The sequence below is a fragment of the Serinus canaria genome, chromosome 8 (genome assembly GCF_022539315.1).
Source record: "Serinus canaria isolate serCan28SL12 chromosome 8, serCan2020, whole genome shotgun sequence".
Taxonomy (NCBI): domain Eukaryota; kingdom Metazoa; phylum Chordata; class Aves; order Passeriformes; family Fringillidae; genus Serinus; species Serinus canaria.
In genome coordinates, this window is record NC_066322.1 from 23,044,674 (window position 1) to 23,065,209 (window position 20,536).

Below are 20,536 nucleotides of genomic sequence, written 5' to 3' on the forward strand. Positions count from 1 at the left end.
TCAGAACAGATGTTGTTTTAGTACTAGTGGTAGAAATAATAATATTAATATGATATATAGGAGTAAATCATAATAATGATAATAATACTAAAGGTAAATACTCTGTTTTCCCAAGTCACTGTCTGGGAATCTGGAGGGGTTCCTTCTCTCTTTGCTCTCCCTTCTTGCCCAATTCCTTTTTTCTCTGTGGCTTTGTGTGTCTGTTGGTGGGAGTTTTTAGCTGTTGTCCCAATTGTAGGTGAACAAGAAACTGCAAAAATTTTACTTGGGCTTCTCTCATCCTTCGTCTCTTTTTGCATTTCCCCTGACTCCCAGCAATGCAAGAGGAGGCCCTAAAACTGGTTCTGCTGGCTTTGGAAGATGGATCTGCTCTGTCACGAAAGGTCTTGGTTCTCTTTGTGGTGCAGAGACTGGAGCCGCGATTCCCTCAGGCTTCCAAGACTAGCATTGGCCATGTTGTCCAGCTCCTTTACAGGGCCTCCTGCTTCAAGGTATGAAGAAGGTTCTGCCCAGAGGTTTTGTAATGCTATGAAAACCATTTGTTTTCACTTTCAGTTTTCATTGTCCTGTAACATTTAATGTGCCTGAAAATAAGTGTAGTTAGAGGAAGTATTGCTCATTAAGTCCCACATAAATTTAGATTTCTTTGTTATTTAGCTGTGATGGCAGTGTAGGCTGAAATAGCAACTTGAAGCTGTAAAGGTAGGTTTTGCGTCTGTCCAGTTTCATAGAGGTGCTGTTAGAAAACCTGGATGTAAAGCAGCATACTTACCTTCTTAGAAGTGGCTTAAAACCAAAAAAATCACTAATTCTGTTAATTCAGTTGTGGTGTGGTTAGACTCAAAGCAAAAGGAGACTTTTGGGTGTCAGCTGTATGAAGAAAAAATGCTTAATGTACTTTGCAGTATTTAATATCAGTTACTAGATGCTCAACCTAAATGTCATTTACTCTTGCTAAATGAGTAGAAAAATGCTTTGGTTTTGCTAATTGTACCCTCGAACAAAATTCTGCAATGCAAACAAAATATCTTGATTCAAGGTGTAGGTGCTATAAAGTCATTTGGAAGTGTGACACTTTGACCAATATGTGGGACAGAGTCCAAGTAAACAATGTTTTGTGTCCATTTTATATTGGTTCCACTCTGTGAAGTGTGCATTATTTTAGTAGGAACTGATGTTCACTGAGTGGTGTCATAGTTGATTTTAGTCTGGGAGGAGGACTTAGATGCTGACCAAAGACGTCACTTGCCTTGGACTTCACGTAATCTGGGGCTTATCCTGCTTAATTGCATTTGGCTCATTTCTCCCCACTAGGTGACCAAGCGAGATGAGGATTCCTCCCTGATGCAACTGAAGGAGGAATTCAGGACTTACGAGGCTCTGAGAAGGGAGCACGACTCGCAAATAGTTCAAATAGCAATGGAAGCGGGTTTGCGCATTGCACCAGACCAGTGGTCCTCGCTCTTGTATGGAGACCAGTCTCACAAATCCCACATGCAGAGTATCATTGACAAGGTAAAGCCACCTAGAATCAGCCCAGTCCATCTTGCTTGCGACTGTAGTAGATATAATGTTTGTAACATTGAACTTAGAAACTGTGTCCACATGGACTTGCCAATTAATCATTTGTCCTGTTATTTCAAAACCTAAATAATGTCCTAAATAATTAGAATATATATTTGTAATCTAAGGAATCTTGTTTTCTCTGCCATCTGGACATTTTTGCTATATTACTTCTTTCTGCAGATGGAAACCACAAAGTTTAGCTAAATAATTGGGGGGTGACCTTTATGAACAGTTGATAAGTACCAGTGTAGTGACAGGCTAATGGTCCATGTTTCCAGGCAGGAAGTTAGTGCATAAGATGGAAAAAAAATGAGTCCCCATATCTGTGTCTGAAGACCGAGAGGTGGAAACACATTTTGTAAATAAAATACTTAAACTCTGGAAATGCCCAGATCTCTCTCTGTGTTCAGAAGCAACATAGGATAAATGGGATTTTAGATTAGGGGATGCTTTTTTAAATGCCTAAATTAGGTGGGAAGAACTGAACTTTTTTGAATGGTTATGAAAGCTGTGAAACATCTGCTTTGGCTGCTGTGCAAGAGGATTAGCTTCAAGATAGCTTCTGCCATATATTTATGCCTTTGCCCACCTTTTGAAGTGTCCTGCCAAACATCTCTTGAAGGATCTAGGTAGAATTAACAGTTTTAAAACTGGAATTGAGTAATGTTAGGAAATGGAATGTTGCTAGCTATCTTTTCCTTCAACCATCTTGTTCTTTGTTTTCTGTTTGCTGTACTCAGTTTAAAGCAGGGTGCAAATCTGTTGGCTTGGGGATTGGAGATATTAGACTCTCCAGAAATCTAAATTAAATGGTTTCCAATATGGCCCATTTTTTTCTTTGGGTAGCAGCACAACACAAAAAAAATAGGTTTTATTGCTAGAAATAACACCAGCCTTTATTTTGTCTATTTTGAAGTGTAATTTAATGCAATGTCAAAGAATTGTGCATTTTTAATAGAAAGGGCTCACTGGAATGGGCTTCTGTGAAATATGTTTGTTTATTTCTAGTTTTGATAGACAATTCTTGTCTGTGGAGCAGCCTTCAGAAACCATGAGGATTGCTATGCCTGTAGAAAGTTAATTATGATAATTTTTTTAAGTTGCAGACCCCAGCCTCGTTTGCACAGAGTGTTCAGGAATTAACTATTGCTCTTCAGAGGACTGGAGATCCAGCTAACTTGAATCGTCTTAGACCTCACCTAGAGCTCCTAGCAAATATTGATCCCAGTCCAGGTAAATCTGGGTGTTTTCATAAAAACCTTTAAGTTTAGCAAAATGAGCTTAACACTGTTCAAGGATTGAAAGCTCCTCATCAAGTGTAAGGAAACGTCCTCCTTACTCATTAACTAAAGAGTTTTGGATTCCAAAGTAGAATTTTGATTGAATAGAGAGAAGCTAGACAACAATCAGTCTAGACAAGAATGGTTTGTTACCCTACAGAATTCAGTATTTTTCTTGTTTATAGGTGATTCTTCAAAACTAGGGTAGAGTCTGGCAAGTAGAAGATAGTTGGAAAGAATTTAACTAGAAAATAAAACCTAAGCTGTTGACAGAGGAGAGAAAGATAGAAACTGTGGAAAAAGTCAGCAGTGCTGTAAGGACTATGTGAGGGAGATAGGAAGGGACAGAACAAAGTCCTGTGGCTGAATTGTTATTTTATACCTGCTAAAATCAATAGCAGGTATAATCAATCAATATTATATATCAAAATCAATATTATCTATCAAAATAGTAAGAAGATATAAACTACCACAAGGAGATGAAAAATCGTACTTTGTATTTATTTAAACAAACAGAAGTTAAACTTCCTTTCCAATGAGGACCAGTTGTACTTCACAGCTGAAGGAGATGCAGTGCTTTCTTCCCAAATCTTTCATACTGAAACAAGCTGGGGACAAACCTGTGTACTGCAAATTTGCTTGCAAAACACTGATATGGAAGGTGGTATCACTAACAGCCTCCCTTGATTTTGGTAGCCAAGTCTGGTCTTTGTGGTTTTTTCTGTACTGTTGAGTAACCTAAAGAACAGCAGGGAAGCATGTTGAAGTTCTTCTGGAAGAATTTAGTCCCTGTGAGTGAAATACAATGTCATTAATTCTGCTAAAGGCTCTTTGAGGTACTGTCCTGTGCAGCAGAGTGTGCAGGCACACAGTGGGAGTGTCAGCTGCTGGAACAGATTCAAAAACTTAGAAAAGTAAATTGGCTAGAAAGAAAAAGTGCTCCTATAGAATTGAGACTGTACGATTTGTTCACAGTGTTTTAGATGGTGGTCTGATTCATAGATTTGCCTTGTGATGTTTTTCCACATGAGAGGCATTAATTTCTGTTGCTGTGCTACAACTGTGCCTGTGTAATCAGGCCAGTGATGACTGTATTCGTATGGAATAATTTTACCTCCAGGAGTTTGAATGCAAAGAGGGATTTTGAACCTGATGTTTTTCTTAATGAGAAGAGTTTGTACAGTGCCTTTACTCTGGAGTTCTTGTGAGATGAGAAAGTTCTTTTAAAAGGAAATAATTTTGCATTCTAATAATGGTCTTACTGGCTCATTCTGTATTTTGTGCAGTTCAGTCTTAAGTTGATAGATGCCTCTACTCTGTAAGAGCTAAATGTCCCAGAATTAAGGTGCTGAATGCTTATTATCTACTGATGAAATGTTTTTTATAAACTTGGCTAGTCAAGTTTTCTGATACTGTTGTGGAATTTTTTACCTGGTTTTGGAAAATGTTTCTGATTTTTCTTTTTATATTTGGTGTTTGCAACAGATGCTCCACCTCCAACATGGGAACAACTGGAAAATGGACTAGTTGCTGTGAGGACTGTGGTTCATGGTTTAGTTGATTATATCCAGAATCACAGCAAAAAAGGAACAGATCAACAACAGGTAAAAGCTAAATCATTTGGGAAATATGTACTCCTAAGTTTTATTTGCTGTATCTGATAGTAGAGGTTTACTGATGTCATCTGGAAAGATTTGGTTTGACAAGGAGCTAATTGAAAACATCACTGCGATTCATATTTATCAAAAAAGAAACAAGAAAGGAAAAAAAACGAAACAACACGTATTTACCTCCAAAACCTGTTGAACTGATTTTCACAGCTCACTAGGATGGAAGGAGAACAGTCTGATCCAACTGCAGGCTTAGGGAAATTAATAACAACCTTCCTGAGTAGAGGGTGGGGAAGGGACACTGGGTGCTGCTGTGATTTGTGGGAATTTTCTTGGTTTTGTTTTAATGTGACATATTTCAGCCGGCTGGCTCTCTGTTAATGAAATCATCCTTATACCTGTCCTGAGTGGTCTGTCGAGCTTGAGGATTTAAGAACAGTTGATATGAAGGTGTAATCCAAGTTCCTGGAACAAATTTTTTTTTGTTTCAGCAATGACAATATAATTGTATATTAACTTATCTCATAGTTACCTTATCACACATTCCTTTAATGTCATTTTACTTTGTAGCTCAGTTGATATAAATGCTGCTGAAGTACAGAGCTGCCTGTCCCAGTCCTACTCCTCTGTCACTTTGGCATTCATCCTCTTGGAGAGCTGGTTTGGGGAGCTCAACTAGTAAAAAGATTATCTCTGAAAAAAAAAAAAAATTAAAGTGAATTACTTCTGCTGTTTCATCTCTTTGCATTACTTGGAATGGATAATGAACACTGTCACTAGCAAAAGGAAAAACAGTAGAAATGCATAAGTGGGAATCTGGGAGGGGAAAACATCAAGAGTTTTTGTTGTGGAGAGCCTGTGGTACATGCTGTGCTGCTTGGAAGGGAGCCCAGAGCCTTCTGAGTAGGCAAGGGATGTCTGCTGAGTCTGGGTAAAGTTGCACTACCTGGCAACAGTGGCCAGTAAAAGGCTATGTGTCTTATGTTCACTCTGCCCGGATCTTCCCACTGCAGTAGAAGGCAAAAAAAAAAAAAAAACCAAACAAACCCAAAACAAACCAAACAAAAACCAAACAAAACAAACAAACCCTCCCAAACCAAAACCCAAATAAACAAATGAAAAACCCCCAACAGTTTGCAGGTGACTTCTGACAGATATTCACCTTTTGGCTCCTCAGAAAGCATGTTGACTTACAGATGTTTCCCTTGGGGGGAACTATCAATAGGGTATATCTGATTATTGGTAATTTTTCTATCCTGCATGATTTTTGTCCACTTATCAGTGTCCTGAAATTTACAGCTGTGTTTCCATCAAGCTCTCCAGTCAGGAGTTTGAATAAAAATGCTGTAGAAAACTGAGAGTGACTTAGTTGTCAAAACATATACTCTTGAATCTGTTTGCTCTGTTTATGAACCAAACACGAGTACTTCAGTAGTTTATTTCATGTCAGGTATTCCAGAAACACTTGAATTAGAGAAATTATCAACAGTCAAACTCCAGGCCTTTGATAAGATGATACGTTCAGCTTGGTTAAGTGCTTTTAATGTTCAGGTATCTCACCTGCTTTCTTTAATCTTGTCAGCCCCCTCAGCACAGCAAGTACAAGACATACATGTGCCGAGACATGAAGCAGAGAGGAGGATGTCCCCGGGGGGCCAGCTGCACCTTTGCACACTCACAGGAGGAGCTGGAAAAGTAAGTGTACCTCTACTAGTAGAAAACAGTCCAGTTTTTGTTTCATCTTGTCTATAAGAGTAATGTCTCATATTTAGGAATGAGGGGAAAAGGAGGTATAACCTGGCTGTTAAACTAGTAAAAAGTAATGTAACAGTCATCTCTTAGGTTTTGGAGCTACTTGTTCTTCCAAACAGCAGGATACTTGCTTTGTTCATCAGCAGTGCAGCTCTGAAAGTTTGATGTTACACAAGTGTTATCCAGGGTTTTTGGAGGTGGGGGGTTTTCCTACTACTTAAGTGTGACTGAGCATGCTGTGTGCTGGCTTTTGTTTGGGGGTACTTCTCCTCTTCCCTTTTCATTCAGGTAAGTTGCTGACAGTTTTCCAAATGTAAGGAATTCATTGCTAGCTCTCCAAAGAGCTAAAAACAAGCAATTCAAGTTTTTTTTCCTGCAACAATTCTTTGTGCAATCTGTCAAAAAGTTTCGTGCAGGTACTTTCAATTGGTTACATCTCTTGTTGTAGAGTTAAAAAATGATGCTCATATCAAATCTGCAGTCTAGTTCCGTTACAGATTTAGGAGGACTACCAGTTATGCAAGAGAAAGGTGCTGTTGTTCTGCAGGTTGCTTTAATTTTTTTTTTTTTTTTTTTAAGTAAAATGTATTATTTAGGAGCTAAATGAAATAAATGCAGTGTATTTTTATGTAGTATATTAGCTTGTTACTGGCTTTTTGGGCTACAATAATTCAAAGAAAAGGTGCTTTTTAATGAGAAGAATACTGCAAAGGCTCAGAATTGGCACGCAGTGTTTATTTTTCATTTCTTAATCTGAAACTCAAAGCATTAATGTCAGTTCATGGCCTGTATAGCCAGCATGCAGTGCATAGACAAAACACAGAGAAAGAAGAGCAGAGCATGTGGTGGTAGAGTGACAAAGACAGTTATTCATATGAACAAGGAATAGGACTTCAGTACTTGTGTGCTGCAGAAACAGTTGAAGAATTTTTTGCCTTCTGTCATCATGCAGATGAAATGGAGATCGGTAGTGCTGCTCTGGGATGATTTTGTTAACCTGTGTTGGGTTGGTGTTACACCTCTGAGCCAGTTGTATCTATCAAGGACTGTTTGTCAGCTTTGCAAGGGGGGAGAGGCCTGGTATAACTTCAGGTTTTTTCACCTAAATTTTCTGCTATTAGTTTCTTCTCTGAATAAAACAGGCTTGAACTGTCTGTGATTCTTCTTCTGAAGCTTGTATTACTGTATTTTATGTGATAATAGTACTTTGTGATGCTTGGTTTTGGTTTTCTTCTTTGGAGATGCATATGTGTAAAGAAAGTGGGATTTGTAAAATTGCTCTGTGAAGTTTACCTATGAATTCTTGATGTACTTGTCATTAAAAACCCATCCTTGTTCTGATTGACACTCCTATTAATAGATCAACTATCAGGGAAGTTGTATTCTAAGAGGTATTTTCATAAGCCTCTTGAAGAACTTGAATTTCAGTAGAATCCATGTTTGAAAAATCTTTAAAGTGCAGTTCCTTTTACTTTTTTGTTTGTTTGTTTGTTTCAATTTTTGGTATGTGGTTTCTCTTTCTGAAGATTCCGTAAAATGAACAAGCGTCTCGTTCCCAGAAGACCCCTTAGTGCCTCCCTGGGCCAGCTGAATGAGGTGGGCCTGCCTTCAGGAGCTATCCTCTCAGAGGAAGGGGGAGTGGACTTGCCCAATAGGAAAACTTCTGCTCTGCCAAATGGAATAGTGTCAACAGGCAGCACAGTGACACAACTGATTTCTCGAGGGACTGACTCCGGTTATGAAAATGCCCTGAAGCCAGGGAAGATGGACCATCTGAGCAGCAGTGCCCCTGGGTCCCCTCCTGACTTGTATGTGTCTTCCTACCTGTTCTTCAAATTGTTGTGTGTGTAAATGTGGAGTAAAAAAAAAAAGGAAACCAGTTCTTTAAAAAAGAAACAGGACTGGGGTTGTGGTGGTTCTTGTATTTGTTTGGGAGGTTTTTTAGTGATTATATAGTAGAGTAGAAAGCTAAAGCTCTAAACTGTGTTAATTCCCTGTTTGCTTATATTTTAATTGGAGAAGGTGATGCTTTCAGAAGGTGGAGTATAGACAAATAAGAGTGTGTTAGAGTACAGTGTAGAGTACTATACCAGGCCTTAATGAGCAGTGCCATCTTTCCATTTCTTTAGGCTGGAATCTGTTCCCAAGAGCTCTATTTCTGCCTTGCCAGTGAACCCTCATCCTGTGCCTGCTCGGGTGCCAGCAGATCTGCCCTCAGTGTCTGTCACCAAGCAGTTGCAGATGGTACCACGAGGGTCTCAGTTGTACAGTGCACAACAAGCAGATATGTTTTATCAAGACCCCAGAGGGGCTGCCCCATCGTTTGAGCCAGCACCCTACCAACAAGGTAAGATTGACCAAGCTCTTTCATCCTCGTGCTGATTTTAGTCTTTCTTCCCACTCTGGTTTTTAAGCCCTTTAATTGAAGTTTTCTTACAAATGACATGGACAAAAGACTAATATGGTAATGTCATAATAAAATGGAAATTGGTGGGATTTTATGCCTTGACTGAGGACTTCAGTGCAAGTGAAAACTGAATCTGTCCAAGTGTTGCAAGTTCTTTTGTTTTCAGTTCTTCCTGACTGGGCTGGATGAGGGATCCAGTATGGTAAACCTTAATTTAGTTTGACTCAGAGAAAATGGAAATAAAGTACATGTGATGACTAGAGATAAATGAAATTAGAGAAGGGTGTTCACAGAAAAAGAAAATGTCATAAAAAAGGAACTAAGAGGAAAAACTTAACTATAAAGAGAGCACGTGGAGAAAGATAATATTGAAGGGGATTAAAAAGAGAAGATATGGCTATCTGTATGAAAACAGAGAATGATTGTTAGGCAGTGTGAGGTCACAGAGAGAAATGAGATAAAGTGAAGTTAATGTGAAAGAAAAATAAGCAATGACAGACCAAGGGAAGTCAAAAGCAGAAAAAGCTCCAGAAAAGGAAGATGAAATGGGGAAAGCCATTTCTGCGAAAGTTGCAGAGCATTTTGAAGAAAAACAAACTACTTCCATTTGTTTATTATGTGCCAGTGAACATCTGAGTTGCCCACAAAATTTGATGTCATTCACATATTCTACTTATTTTAAAATTATCCAGAGATCCCAGATAGAATAATAAAATCTTCAGGTAACCAGGCAGTGTGATATTACAAGTCTTTAATGTCTTTCAGACATGATATGACTTGTAATGATATTACAAGTCTGAAATGTCTTTCTCCTGTTCAAGATGTAGAACAAATCTCTAGATGACTTCAAATCCTAATAATCCAAGTTCCTTTACCCAGCCAGTGGTTCTGATATGCTTGAGCACATCCAGAGAAGAGCAACAAGGCTGGTGAGGGGCTGGGAACAGAAGCCCTATGAGGAACGACTGAGGGAGCTGGGGCTGTTTAGCTTGGAGAAGAGGAGACTTAGGGGTGACCTTTTCACTCTCTCCAACACCCTGAAAGGTGCCTGTAGTCAGGTGGGGTTGGTCTCTTTCTCCAGGCAGCAACTGGCAGAACCAGAGGACACAGCCTCAAGCTGTGTCAAGGGAAATATAAGTTGGATAATAGGAAAAAGTTTTTCACAGTGAGAGTGATAAAATATTGGAATGGCCTGCCTGGCGAGGTGGTGGAGTCACCATCCCTGGATGTGTTCAAAAAAAGACCGGATATGGCACTCAGTGCCATGGTTTAGTTCAGGTGTTTAGGGCATGGGATGGACTTGATGATCTTGAAGGTCTCTTCCAACCCAGTCATTCTGTGATTCCGTGAGATAAATTGAATTCAGTTGCATGGATGAAGATGTACAGACCAATCTTCAGTTTACTTTTTAGGTCTTACCTAGCTGAAAGCATTTGTAGCAATCTGCAGAGACATTGTGGTGATGTATTTCTATGCTGGCAGGGCACCTGTGGTGGGCTCAGTCTCACCAGCTCTTCGTCAGCTACTGTAACATTGACACCATGCTGGTATCTTAGGTGATTGCACTGTGTCACTTGAACTTTGGATCAACTTTTGCTTCTTCAGGGTTTTCTGCAGTCAATTTTTGTGGGCAGTTGTGGTAATCACTTTCTATATCTTGTGTTTTGCCCCCTTGCCTTGCTTCAGGAGTGTACTATCCCACTCAGTCCATGTCTCGCTTTGTCCGACCTCCTCCGTCAGCCCCCGAGGCGGGCGCGCCGTACCTGGAGCACTATGGGCCGTACCTGCCGGAGCGCGTGGTGAGCCCGCAGTACGCGCAGCCGCAGGGCTACCCGGCCCTGGCCCAGCCCATGTACCCGCCGCACTACGACGGCCGCCGCGTGTACCCCCCCGTGCAGCCCTACCAGCGCGAGGACGTGGTGCGGGGCAGCCCGGTGCCCATCGACATCCCGCAGGCGGCCGTGCCCCTCTACGTGCCTGAGGCCAGAGACAGATACCAGCAAACGGAGGCTTATTGCCCAGTGGCTCCGCATCTTGGGCAGATCAGACCTTCGTGCCACAGGGTATGGGTTCCGCGCTGTGTTTTTGTAGTTGTTTTGGGAGAGAAACTATAAACTGCTTGGGGAATTGAATGTTTTTGTACTAAGGGGGGTGGCCTCTGTGAAAGTCTGAGCTTTAGGAAGCGGATGAAAAACTGGAAGGTAGTTTAGTTACTGGTCAGCTCTCCAGTTTAAATGGTGTTAATATGTAAAAGTAGGCTGCTTTAGTGCTCAAAGTAGAAAAGCATTGTAATTCACTTTGAAAATCTCCTAAGTCTCTGACTTCTCCAGCAAAATTAGGCTGGAGAGGGCTGCTTAAGTGCAGAGTAAATACAGTGTGTGGTAATGGTCACATGTGCATTCTTGTACTGCCCATCTGTGACTGACCAACTCTATACCTCAATAATAAGCATTAAACAAACCTGCCTTGATCAAAGAATTAAAAATTCTGCTCTTCTGAATCTTTTTTTGTTAGATAGCTAACTGGAGGGTCTTCCTGTTGTCAGTTTACAAATTTGTTTTGGTAACTCACCAACTGGAATTGAGTTCTGTAGAATAGTTGGACTTAAGTCATTCAGACTAAAGGCTCTGAATCCTATTGCTGAGTACAGGAAATGTTTTTAACATAACTTACAGATTTATCAGTTTGAGTGTGCCGTGTTTGTGTTTAATTCTATTGCAAAGTGAATCATAAATGTGACTAGTGACCTGTAGGGTTCTACCCATTTACCCTACATGACTGTAATGGGAACTTGCCATGCTGAACATGTACCAGTGGGAACTTTGCCAAGTTGTAACACGTTACCTGTTTTTGGGGTGTCTTGAACTAACACTGGCCAGTGTAGGAACATGTATGTCCTGTATGGAAGTTAACAGGTAGACTTAAACAAAGTGATTATCATTATTTGTAACTTCAGTGAGTTTGTGTATCCTCTGTATTTCCCTCTCTTTGCAGTACATAGCTGCCTTATTTTGTTCAGGTAAACAATACTTAGAAAATTATTCATTTTGTACCTTAAAGCTTCAGGAGCTCTGAAACATTTTCCTGTCTTCATTTCAGCCTCATCCCAGCCTGGATGAACTTCACCGACGAAGGAAAGAGATCATGGCCCAGCTGGAAGAGAGGAAGGTGATTTCTCCACCTCCTTTTGCACCATCACCAACCTTGCCTCATCCTTTTCACTCAGAGGAGGTAAGCATATTTTGACAAAACATGAGATACCGGCATGTTTAGAAAATACTTGGGTGTTTACTTACTGGTAGGTGTAGACAAAAAGAAAATCAGAACAATACAGCACTAGCAAGTGTTGGGGAAAGTAGATTTCGTGCCTAGCTGGGAAGCCCTTGTAATACAGTCTCCAGTATATCAGCTGGCTGTTGATCTACCACTGGTCCTGATCTCTCTGCTTTCAGTGTAGCCAAGAAAATTAATTTAGAGCCATTACTAATTGAAGTAATCACACTTCACAGTTACTAGACTTTACTTCTGACATATTTAGAATGAGTAACAGCTTGATAGAGATTTGTTTTTTTTAACCAGTGTCAAAATATCACCTTCGAACTGGCCAAGGGAACAGTCAGCACTGGGAATGTAGCCAGGGGCGCAGAATTTCACGCACTTCGTGTGTTCTCTGGCCCAATTCCAGAGGGTGATGTTTCTGATAAAAAATAATCCTGGTGATGTTTCTCAAGTTCACTACTGTTGAAGTGAACAGGGATGGCTGTGAAACTGCTTCTTCCCTTCACTTACAGAACCAGATTTTTGTTTTTGTACAGTACTTGGATGAAGACCTGAAGGTAGCTGGGAAATACAAAGGAAATGACTACAGCCAGTACTCTCCATGGTCCTGTGACACCATCGGCTCCTACATCGGAACCAAAGATGCAAAACCCAAAGATGTTGTGGCAGCAAGGAGTGTGGAGATGGCGGTATGCAGGGATAAGGGGAAAACAGAAGAAGAGTGGAGATTTCTGTGGGTTGGGAAGGACTTTCATTTGCTTTCCACGATTATGGCAATGCATTTATTTAAGCTCAGAAGTGCACTGCAGTCAGAAAGCACTTGCACGTGTGTGAAGCACTTTGTTTTCAAAGTTATGAACAGTCCTACCCTTGTGTAGCTGGTATGAAGTTCTGCATATAGTTGCAGGATAGCCTCTCTGCTCTGAAGCCATAGATAGTAAGAATATTGTGCAAGGATTGTTCTTTGCACTTACTTGAAATGCGAAAATTATTCTGTTCTGGCAGCTTGTTAATTAAGCATGTCCATCTGTTGCTGCCTGTACTTCTTTCTGTCAGAGAAAGATGCTGTAACTTAACTTTAGGTAATTAATTCCCTTTAAGGTGGCTGTTACTGCTGTTCAGGGTGTCACTTATTAGTTTTTACTTGAAGAACTGTGATTTTTGGCCACAAGAGTACCCAAAACTTGCATCAAGGTTTTGAGAAAAGCAGTTAAAACTTTGCACTAGGCTGTTTCTTCTTGAAGGCAATTTCTATGTCTGTGCTGCACTTATTCAGCCCTTCACTGAACTCTGGGAGGTGGGCTGTGATCTTGTTTTGTGCTACTCCGTTTTTGCTAGGTCAGTATTGCAAAATGAAGGGGCTGCTTGGGTGTTACTATTAGAAGTCATGAATGGAAAAGAATATAAAGAGAAGTCCTGTATATTACCACTGTTCAGTTTCTTCCTAACACTCTGGCATCACTCAACATGAGGAGTAGGCTGGTAGCCCATGCATGTAGCAACTCATTCAAGCTCTTAAGAGAAAAGACTGTTTAGCCTGAGGAACTGTTACAGAGATTCATCTATTCTCCTTCATCGCCCATCTGCAAAAATGATCTATTGACTTATTTTTGTGTTGTAGGAGTCATGGTGACCTTTCTTTGGCCAGTAAGAGGTGTGGGGGGGAACATTTCTAATCAGAATTCATTCTTCTTTGGACAGATATTATCTGTTGCAACCACTTAATTAAATCAGGATTTTTTTGGTTCAGCTTCTCCTCAGAAAGGCTCCCCTTTCCCCCTCTGCCCCATTGGAATTAAATTTGTCTTTTTTCTGTCTGCTGAATTGCTTTCCTCTTAAAACCTTGAAGCCACTGCTAGAAATGGACCCCAAAAGGAGGCTTTCTCCTGAAAAAAGCAGAGCAAAAAATTGCATTTCATCTGCAACTTTGACCTTTTTACCTGTCCTCTTGCTCTCAGTCCTACACAGTGTGGTTGTCTGGAGTTACCACACTGCGACGTTTGACCTGGGGAAGTACTGAGATTACTTGGAATCAGCTTATTGCTGTCTTAAGTGGCAGCATCCAGGAGTGATAAACAGCTCTTGGCTTTCTTCCCTGCTGCTAAAGAACTGGGTAAAAAACCTGCAGCTCAATTACAAGGAGTAATAAGGTTCTGGAGAAGTAACCTCCTTTTTCAAGGCTAAACAAAGTATTCTTCTGCCTCAGAGCTAATTTTCAGATAAGCAAAGTGGGATCTCTGCTGCTTTTCAGTTTTTGTCTCCTCACAGGAAAAAATGATCAAGAGACCTTTACTGAATTAATTCTTCAATGATTTTTTTTTAAATCATTAATAAGAGATTCCTTTTTTGAAGGACAGAAGTAGTGTCATCTGAGTGCATAATGCTGAATATTCTGCAGATACATGCAGCTTTACTGAGTAAATAGAAGGATATTAAAATTGGTACTAGCATCCTATGGCCTTGAGATTAAAATGTAATTTTTTTCCAGTATTCCAAAGTAAATTTTCCCTAATGTTTCAGTTTCTAAGCATTACATTTCTTGAGTTTAGCTTCCAACTTAGTTGTTACTGCCATTTTTATCCCTTTATTCCTGCCTCAGGTATGTTAACTGTTTCTAGCAATCATTATCCCTACTGAAAGCTTGCAGAGTTTTATTTTATTATTGGACCGTACTAAAGGTTGTAGCCTTTAGACAATTTTCTTGGGGTAGTGGTCCCAGTTACCTTGCTCTTTTTGTTCTACTGTGCACAATTTTACTTCTTTAGTGAAGTCTTAACTTGATTTTGGCAATTCTTACCATATTATGTTTTGTGGTAGCCAGCAGATGGCTTTCCTATTTAACTCCGCTCTTGGAGGACAGAGTGAACACTTTCTCTCTTCATATGCTGACCCATTAAGGTGTTTGAGTCTGAAACTTGGTTAGAAACAAGGATGTTCCAAGCAGTACTGCTGCTTTATGAAAAGTGCCTGAAAAGACACACCAGACATGTCCAGATAAGTGTGGTACTGAAAAATTCCCATTCTGAGTCATTTCCAGGCTGTGAGGTAATACAGTTCTTAGCACTGGGCTTCAGAGAAATTTCTTTTGATTCTAGAAGGAATGTGTATTCTTCAGAGATGCCCACTGGTCTTTTCTTTGAGTTTATATGACGGGGAGGTTTTCCCTCCTTCTCTTCCCATCAGGCTTTCTCTGACACACTTTCCATTTGCTGCTGCTCTCTTCTTCTGGATTTGACCACAATTAATTTTGCAGCTTTTTCGCTGTGGTGTAGTAATGATCATCTTAAGGTAGACCATTAAGGAGATGTCCCCTCTGACTATGAAAACTAGTTGAAAAGTGAAGGGAATAGAGAGTACAAGAGAAACTAACTACACTTGCCAAATTATTGTGAGAGGAATGTGTCCTGTTACTTTTGGAATGGGTTTTGGAGTGCCTTTTCCATGTCTTGTGCAGAACGTGGACAGTAAAGCCATGCGTGAGCAGCGCCTGGACATGCAGCGGCGAGCGGCCGAGACGGGGGACGATGACCTCATTCCCTTTGGAGACCGACCAACTGTGTCAAGATTTGGGGCCATCTCCCGTACTTCCAAAGCCATGTACCAGAACTCTGGGCCCATGCAGGCCATGGCAGTTCAGGGAGCTGCCACCAAATCCATCATTTCAGGTATAATCTGTGCTCTTGGATTTTGCTGGCTGTTACTCTTTTCTTTACTGCTGTAGTGTTGCTGTAGTGTCTTCCAGGGTGGAAGACAAGCCCTGTAAGCTTGTATCTTGTCTTAGAAATAGAGCTGTGGTGTGTGTTAATGCCACTTAAAATAATTGCAGGTGGGGTTATACTGAGAAGACTGAATTCAGAACAAGGTTGCCGCAGCTTTCTGAGGTCACTTGGTCTGGACAAGAGGAGACTGAGGGCAGACCCCATAGCAGTCTACAGCTTCCTCCCAAGAGGATGCAGGATGGGTCCTGATTTCTCTCTAGTGACCACTGATAAGAGTGGAGCTGTATCAGGGGAGGGTTAGGTTGGCTGTCAGAATATTCTTCCCTCGGAGAGTGGCACTGAACAGGGAATGGTCACAGCCCCAGGGCTGCCAGAGATCCAGAAATGTAGGAGCAGTACTCTCGGGTACAGGGTGGGATTGTTGGGGTGTTTGTGGAGGGCCAGGAGTTGGACTCTGTGGTCCTTATGGGTCCCTTCCGATTCAGGATATTCAGTGATTCCATGACATGTTCGTGCATAGGCAGTGTATTTGTTAGTGATATGTTGTTGCTGTTTGGAAGAAGTTACGTTGTTCTGCCAGTCCCTCTGATAGGAAGCTTATTTTGAATCTCTAGCAGCAGAATCCAGAAGCCTAGCACTTTTCCAGGTACACTTTGCAAAACCATCTTGATGGAGTATTGTACTGCTGCTCTCCTGCTGTATGGGTAGCTGCTTCTGCAAACTTAATGCAGCCATTGTCTCATGTACTGTTAGGCAAAGCAAAAAAGTAGAAGTAGTTCATTTCCAACACATCTATTTTCTAATCACGTCTTACTCCAAAAGATTGCCACTTTCTTGAGGTGCACTGCATAACCTTAAGAAAATATTGAATTATTATATTCCCCAAACTTGCTTCTAGCTCTTTCAGGCAGTAATCTTTTAGACTTTATTACAGGTGAAAACTTAATCTTTAAACTGTAGTTACGGAGGTATGTCAGAATTATCAATGAACTGCTGTGTCTTTTAGGAACTTCAGTAGTATAGATAACTGCAATCATCATGTCTGTAAGTTTTATTCTGTGTTTGCTCATCTGCCTGAGTATTTGAAATCCTTCACAATCTCAGACTCTGGAAGGCTGTCACAGACTGTTAGTCATACTGAAAGAGTCGTGTATTAGGTGTGTGAGACTGTTTAAGGAGAGTATTTCTGTATTCTTTTAATCAGAAGAAATGTTCAACTTCTCATAATTAGAGGGCTGGCTTTTCTTCTTCTCTGTCTAGTTTTGTGTTGGCTGAATGACTGAAAGGGTGATTTTGTAGTAATACAATGTGGTTTTCTTCTGTTCCCTGATAGACTACAGTCCTTACGAAACCCACGGTGGCTGGGGAGGCTCTCCATATTCTCCTCATCAAAATATACCTTCTCAGGGACGTTTCAATGACAGGTAGGACTGCTTTATTTTTTATTTGCCTTTCTCTAAATTTTCTCATATCCATTTTTTTCTGTGCCAGTGGAGTAAAGATCTTTCTTGAAATCTCCTTGTTTTCCAATCCCAAAGGGAGAGGCTGTCCATGTCAGATGTGGCTGGTCATGGGAAGCAGTTGCCCTCAGCTGAACGAGAGCAGCAGCTACGCATGGAACTGCAGCAAGTTGACCATCAGATCAGCCAGCAGACCCAAATGAGGGGGCTGGAGGTTGGTACCTGCATTTGGAGCAGCACTGGGGGGTAGGATGGAGAGAGATGAGGCTGGTAAAGCCTTTGAAGGGCTGACCTTTGTGGTGATACTCAGTAACAATTCTTAATCCTGTGATGCTCAGCATCAGGGCTGTGGTGCAAGTTCCAGCCTTTCTGCTCAGCAGCAGAAACTTCCCTGCACTCCACATGCACATCAACACCGTATCTGAACGTACAGTCTGTGCTCAGTCTTGTTTGCTGTCATTCTCTTTTTCACTCCCCCTCTGTTCAGCTCTACTCAGAGGCAAACTTGGGGTGTAGGAGCCTGTTCTTCTTGACTTTACTGCTGTTGGAAATGTTTGGTTTTATGCACAGAAAGCCATGAGCTTCATCTGTTTTGTGTTTGGCTTTGTGTTTGTACTGTTTCTTCCTAAATAGCACAAACCACAAGAGTCAACAAAGTAAATATGTAATATATTTAGCTTGAAAAATTAAGACTTAATATTTTATGGCTCTGCTTAGAAGAAATGTAGTCGTAGACTAAGGAAAGATGAGTATGTGTTTGTAAAAGAATTAATGAGCTGAAATATTTTGATTTTTTGAGACAGGAGTTATGTCAAGCCATAATAAATTAATAGTTTTAGAAAGCCTTAGATACTTTTTTCCTCTTAAAAAAAAATGGTAAATATTTACCAGAAAACTGTTCTAGGTACCTCAGCAACTATTTGTGTTAACATTTTCCCAGAAGAAATTGCTATAAGTAGTGGATAGCAGCTTCTGCTGAAGGTATGGTTAGTTGAGAAGACATGTTACAGAGGAGGGTTACTGCAGATTAGTTAAAGAGCTCACAATTAAGTCACAGCAGTAGTTGCAGTAATATGCATTTGTTAGTTACTTGAAACATAACTTGTGTTCTTGTGCTCTTGTTTGGGAATGAGAGGAGAAAATGTTTTCAATCTTGCATGTCTGCATTTGCCATAATACAAGAGTACTGGAAAGTTGCAAAACCAGTAAGTGGCCTTCTCCTGCTCATCATTGTTGTGATTGTGTCAGTGTTAAATCCTACAAAGTTGAATGTTGAGCCTTGATTTTGGCATAATATCAGTTTTGCAGAATTAGTTATCTTGATTAAGAACAGCTTTCTGTTTACCTCTTACGTTTAAAGCTGTATGTAGATTTTGGAAATCAAGGAGTCTTCACTGGTTTGCCTATTACAAGGTTGCAGCAGTCAATTCAGCCAGAGCATGAATAGTTAGATCATTTTGCTTTTGCATTGTATGAGCATTTCTACTTAAAGACCAGCCAAATGCTGGGTGCTGTGGAGTACAAGATGATTTAAATGCAGAGCCCACACTTGCAGAACTCATTTACAAGTGTTAGCAGAGTTTTAGAATGTCTGACATGGCTACTGCTTTTAGAAACTTGCTACTTGTGAATGACCACACTTGCCCCTCTCTGTTCCTGTTTCCTAATGTGGGTCAGTAGAGACCTACATATTGACACCAACATCTCTCAAGATGATGTAATAATAATTTTGGCTCTGTTGTGCAATTAGATAAATTCTACTGCTGTAAATAAAGCAGACTTGCTTATCTGCAGTTTTCTTTTGTTGAACATAGAGCTCAGAAGAGAGTAATGTTTTTGTTCATGGGCTTAGTCTTAGTTTTGAGAAGAGAGTGACACATGAAGAAAACACATGCAAATTTATGACAGCAAGAGGCATTTAACACTGCTTGTTTAAAAATTAAAATACTTGTCCATCTCTACAGAAACATGTTGAAACTTGCATTGGAAGTGATTTCAATTGGGACATTGTGAAGCGAGGCCTTGGTTTTGTAAATGAGCAGTACTCTGGAATTATGGCCTTAGAGCTCTCTGTGCTTGGTGTGTTGTGTGCTCAGATGTGTATGTGCTTGGCTTTATGCATTTAGGCTGTTAGTAACAGGCTGCTGTTGCAGAGAGAGGCGACTACCCTGGCAGGCCAACCACAGCCCCCACCCCCACCTCCCAAGTGGCCTGGGATGATCTCAAGTGAACAGCTGAGCTTGGAGCTACACCAGGTGGAAAGGGAAATTGGGAAGAGAACCCGTGAGCTGAGCATGGTGAGTGCTGGGGGGCTGGGAGGCAGAGAGATGCAGTGCAGAGCCATGTACTGGCTGCAGCCCCTTCATCCTGGCAGAAAGGCTCCCTATTGGATGCCCACAGCTGGAATCATCCATCTTCCTCTTCACCTCTATTCTTCAAAACCTCCTGAGGAGTTTCTTGAGTCTTCTTCATGAAGAAGTTTAATGTAGCCTCTTTAAATGTTGTTAATTTGTCACCATTTGAAATAAACGTGGTGTTGACTTTGATGAAATACAAATTGTCTCCAAGGTCACTGTGCTATGAGCTCTATAAACTGCTTTAACATAGGAGACATTGTCTGCAGGTACAGGCTAGTGTTCAGAAGTCTGTGTGCTGTTACAGTCTGTGGCCTTTGCTTGTTGTTACAAGGATCATCCCTTCCTTTTGGGAAATACTGTGTCCTGAGAGGATGAGCATATCTAGAAGTCTGTTTTTGTCTCATGGCTTTTGCGGGTTAAACTCTGTGACTGCAATTTACAGGCCTTCTTCATCATCCCTAAGGAATGAAATCTCCAGTTCTTTCAACACACTCTTAAAGAATTTTTCATCTGTCCTTTCTTTAAAGGAGAGCCAGTCTTCACTGGATATGAAAAACAAGCTGGGCACCACTAAACAGACAGAAAATGGACAATTAGAACCACAAAACAAGGTTCCAGCTGAGGACCTTACACTGACATTCAGGTAACACAGGCCTTCAACCTGTCTTTGTGTAGCAGGAGACGCTTCTTCAGGGCCACTCTCCTGTTGAATAAATACCCTTGCCTCACATCAGCTATGATGAGGAAGCACCTACTAGGCAAAGAGACTAAAAATCAAGTTTTTATAGTGCAGGTATGAATTAAGGATCTCTCTAGCTGTGGAGTAGGTGAGTGGAATAAGACTATATAAAGTAATGGAACAGAAGACTTGCAGAGAGGAATCCATCTGGTCAGTATTGGGTGATTAGTAGGGAGAAGCAGGAGTTACACAGCCACCACAAAAGAAATCCTTATCTGCTTTTTTAGTTTCAAGTAAAAGAAATCTCCCAAATGCGAAAGGTACTCCATCCTGCTGAAGTTTGTGATGTGGATGTTGTCTGGGAAGGCACACACTTTAAAACTAAATTCACTTTCAGCTGTCAGTAGTGGACTTTTATCTGTGTAGA

General features: G+C 40.8%; 1 protein-coding gene across 5 annotated transcripts in view; it reads left to right on the plus strand.

Moving 5' to 3' along the window:
• The window catches only part of RC3H1 (ring finger and CCCH-type domains 1), a 54,904-nt gene that overhangs the window by 15,648 nt on the left and 18,720 nt on the right, over positions 1-20,536 (plus strand). For 2 of the 5 annotated variants that reach the window (XM_050977388.1, XM_050977389.1), the window contains exons 5-19: positions 316-491; positions 1,315-1,515; positions 2,667-2,799; positions 4,332-4,450; positions 6,039-6,151; positions 7,735-8,016; positions 8,338-8,555; positions 10,302-10,678; positions 11,715-11,846; positions 12,431-12,583; positions 15,349-15,559; positions 16,947-17,037; positions 17,152-17,287; positions 19,200-19,370; positions 19,958-20,073. In XM_050977388.1, coding sequence (XP_050833345.1) covers positions 316-491; positions 1,315-1,515; positions 2,667-2,799; positions 4,332-4,450; positions 6,039-6,151; positions 7,735-8,016; positions 8,338-8,555; positions 10,302-10,678; positions 11,715-11,846; positions 12,431-12,583; positions 15,349-15,559; positions 16,947-17,037; positions 17,152-17,287; positions 19,200-19,370; positions 19,958-20,073 — 2,629 coding nt within the window. Of the gene's footprint in view, positions 1-315; positions 492-1,314; positions 1,516-2,666; positions 2,800-4,331; positions 4,451-6,038; positions 6,152-7,734; positions 8,017-8,337; positions 8,556-10,301; positions 10,679-11,714; positions 11,847-12,412; positions 12,584-15,348; positions 15,560-16,946; positions 17,038-17,151; positions 17,288-19,199; positions 19,371-19,957; positions 20,074-20,536 lie in introns of all 5 variants that reach the window. The other 3 variants (XM_050977390.1, XM_050977391.1, XM_050977392.1) reach the window with 2 other exon arrangements.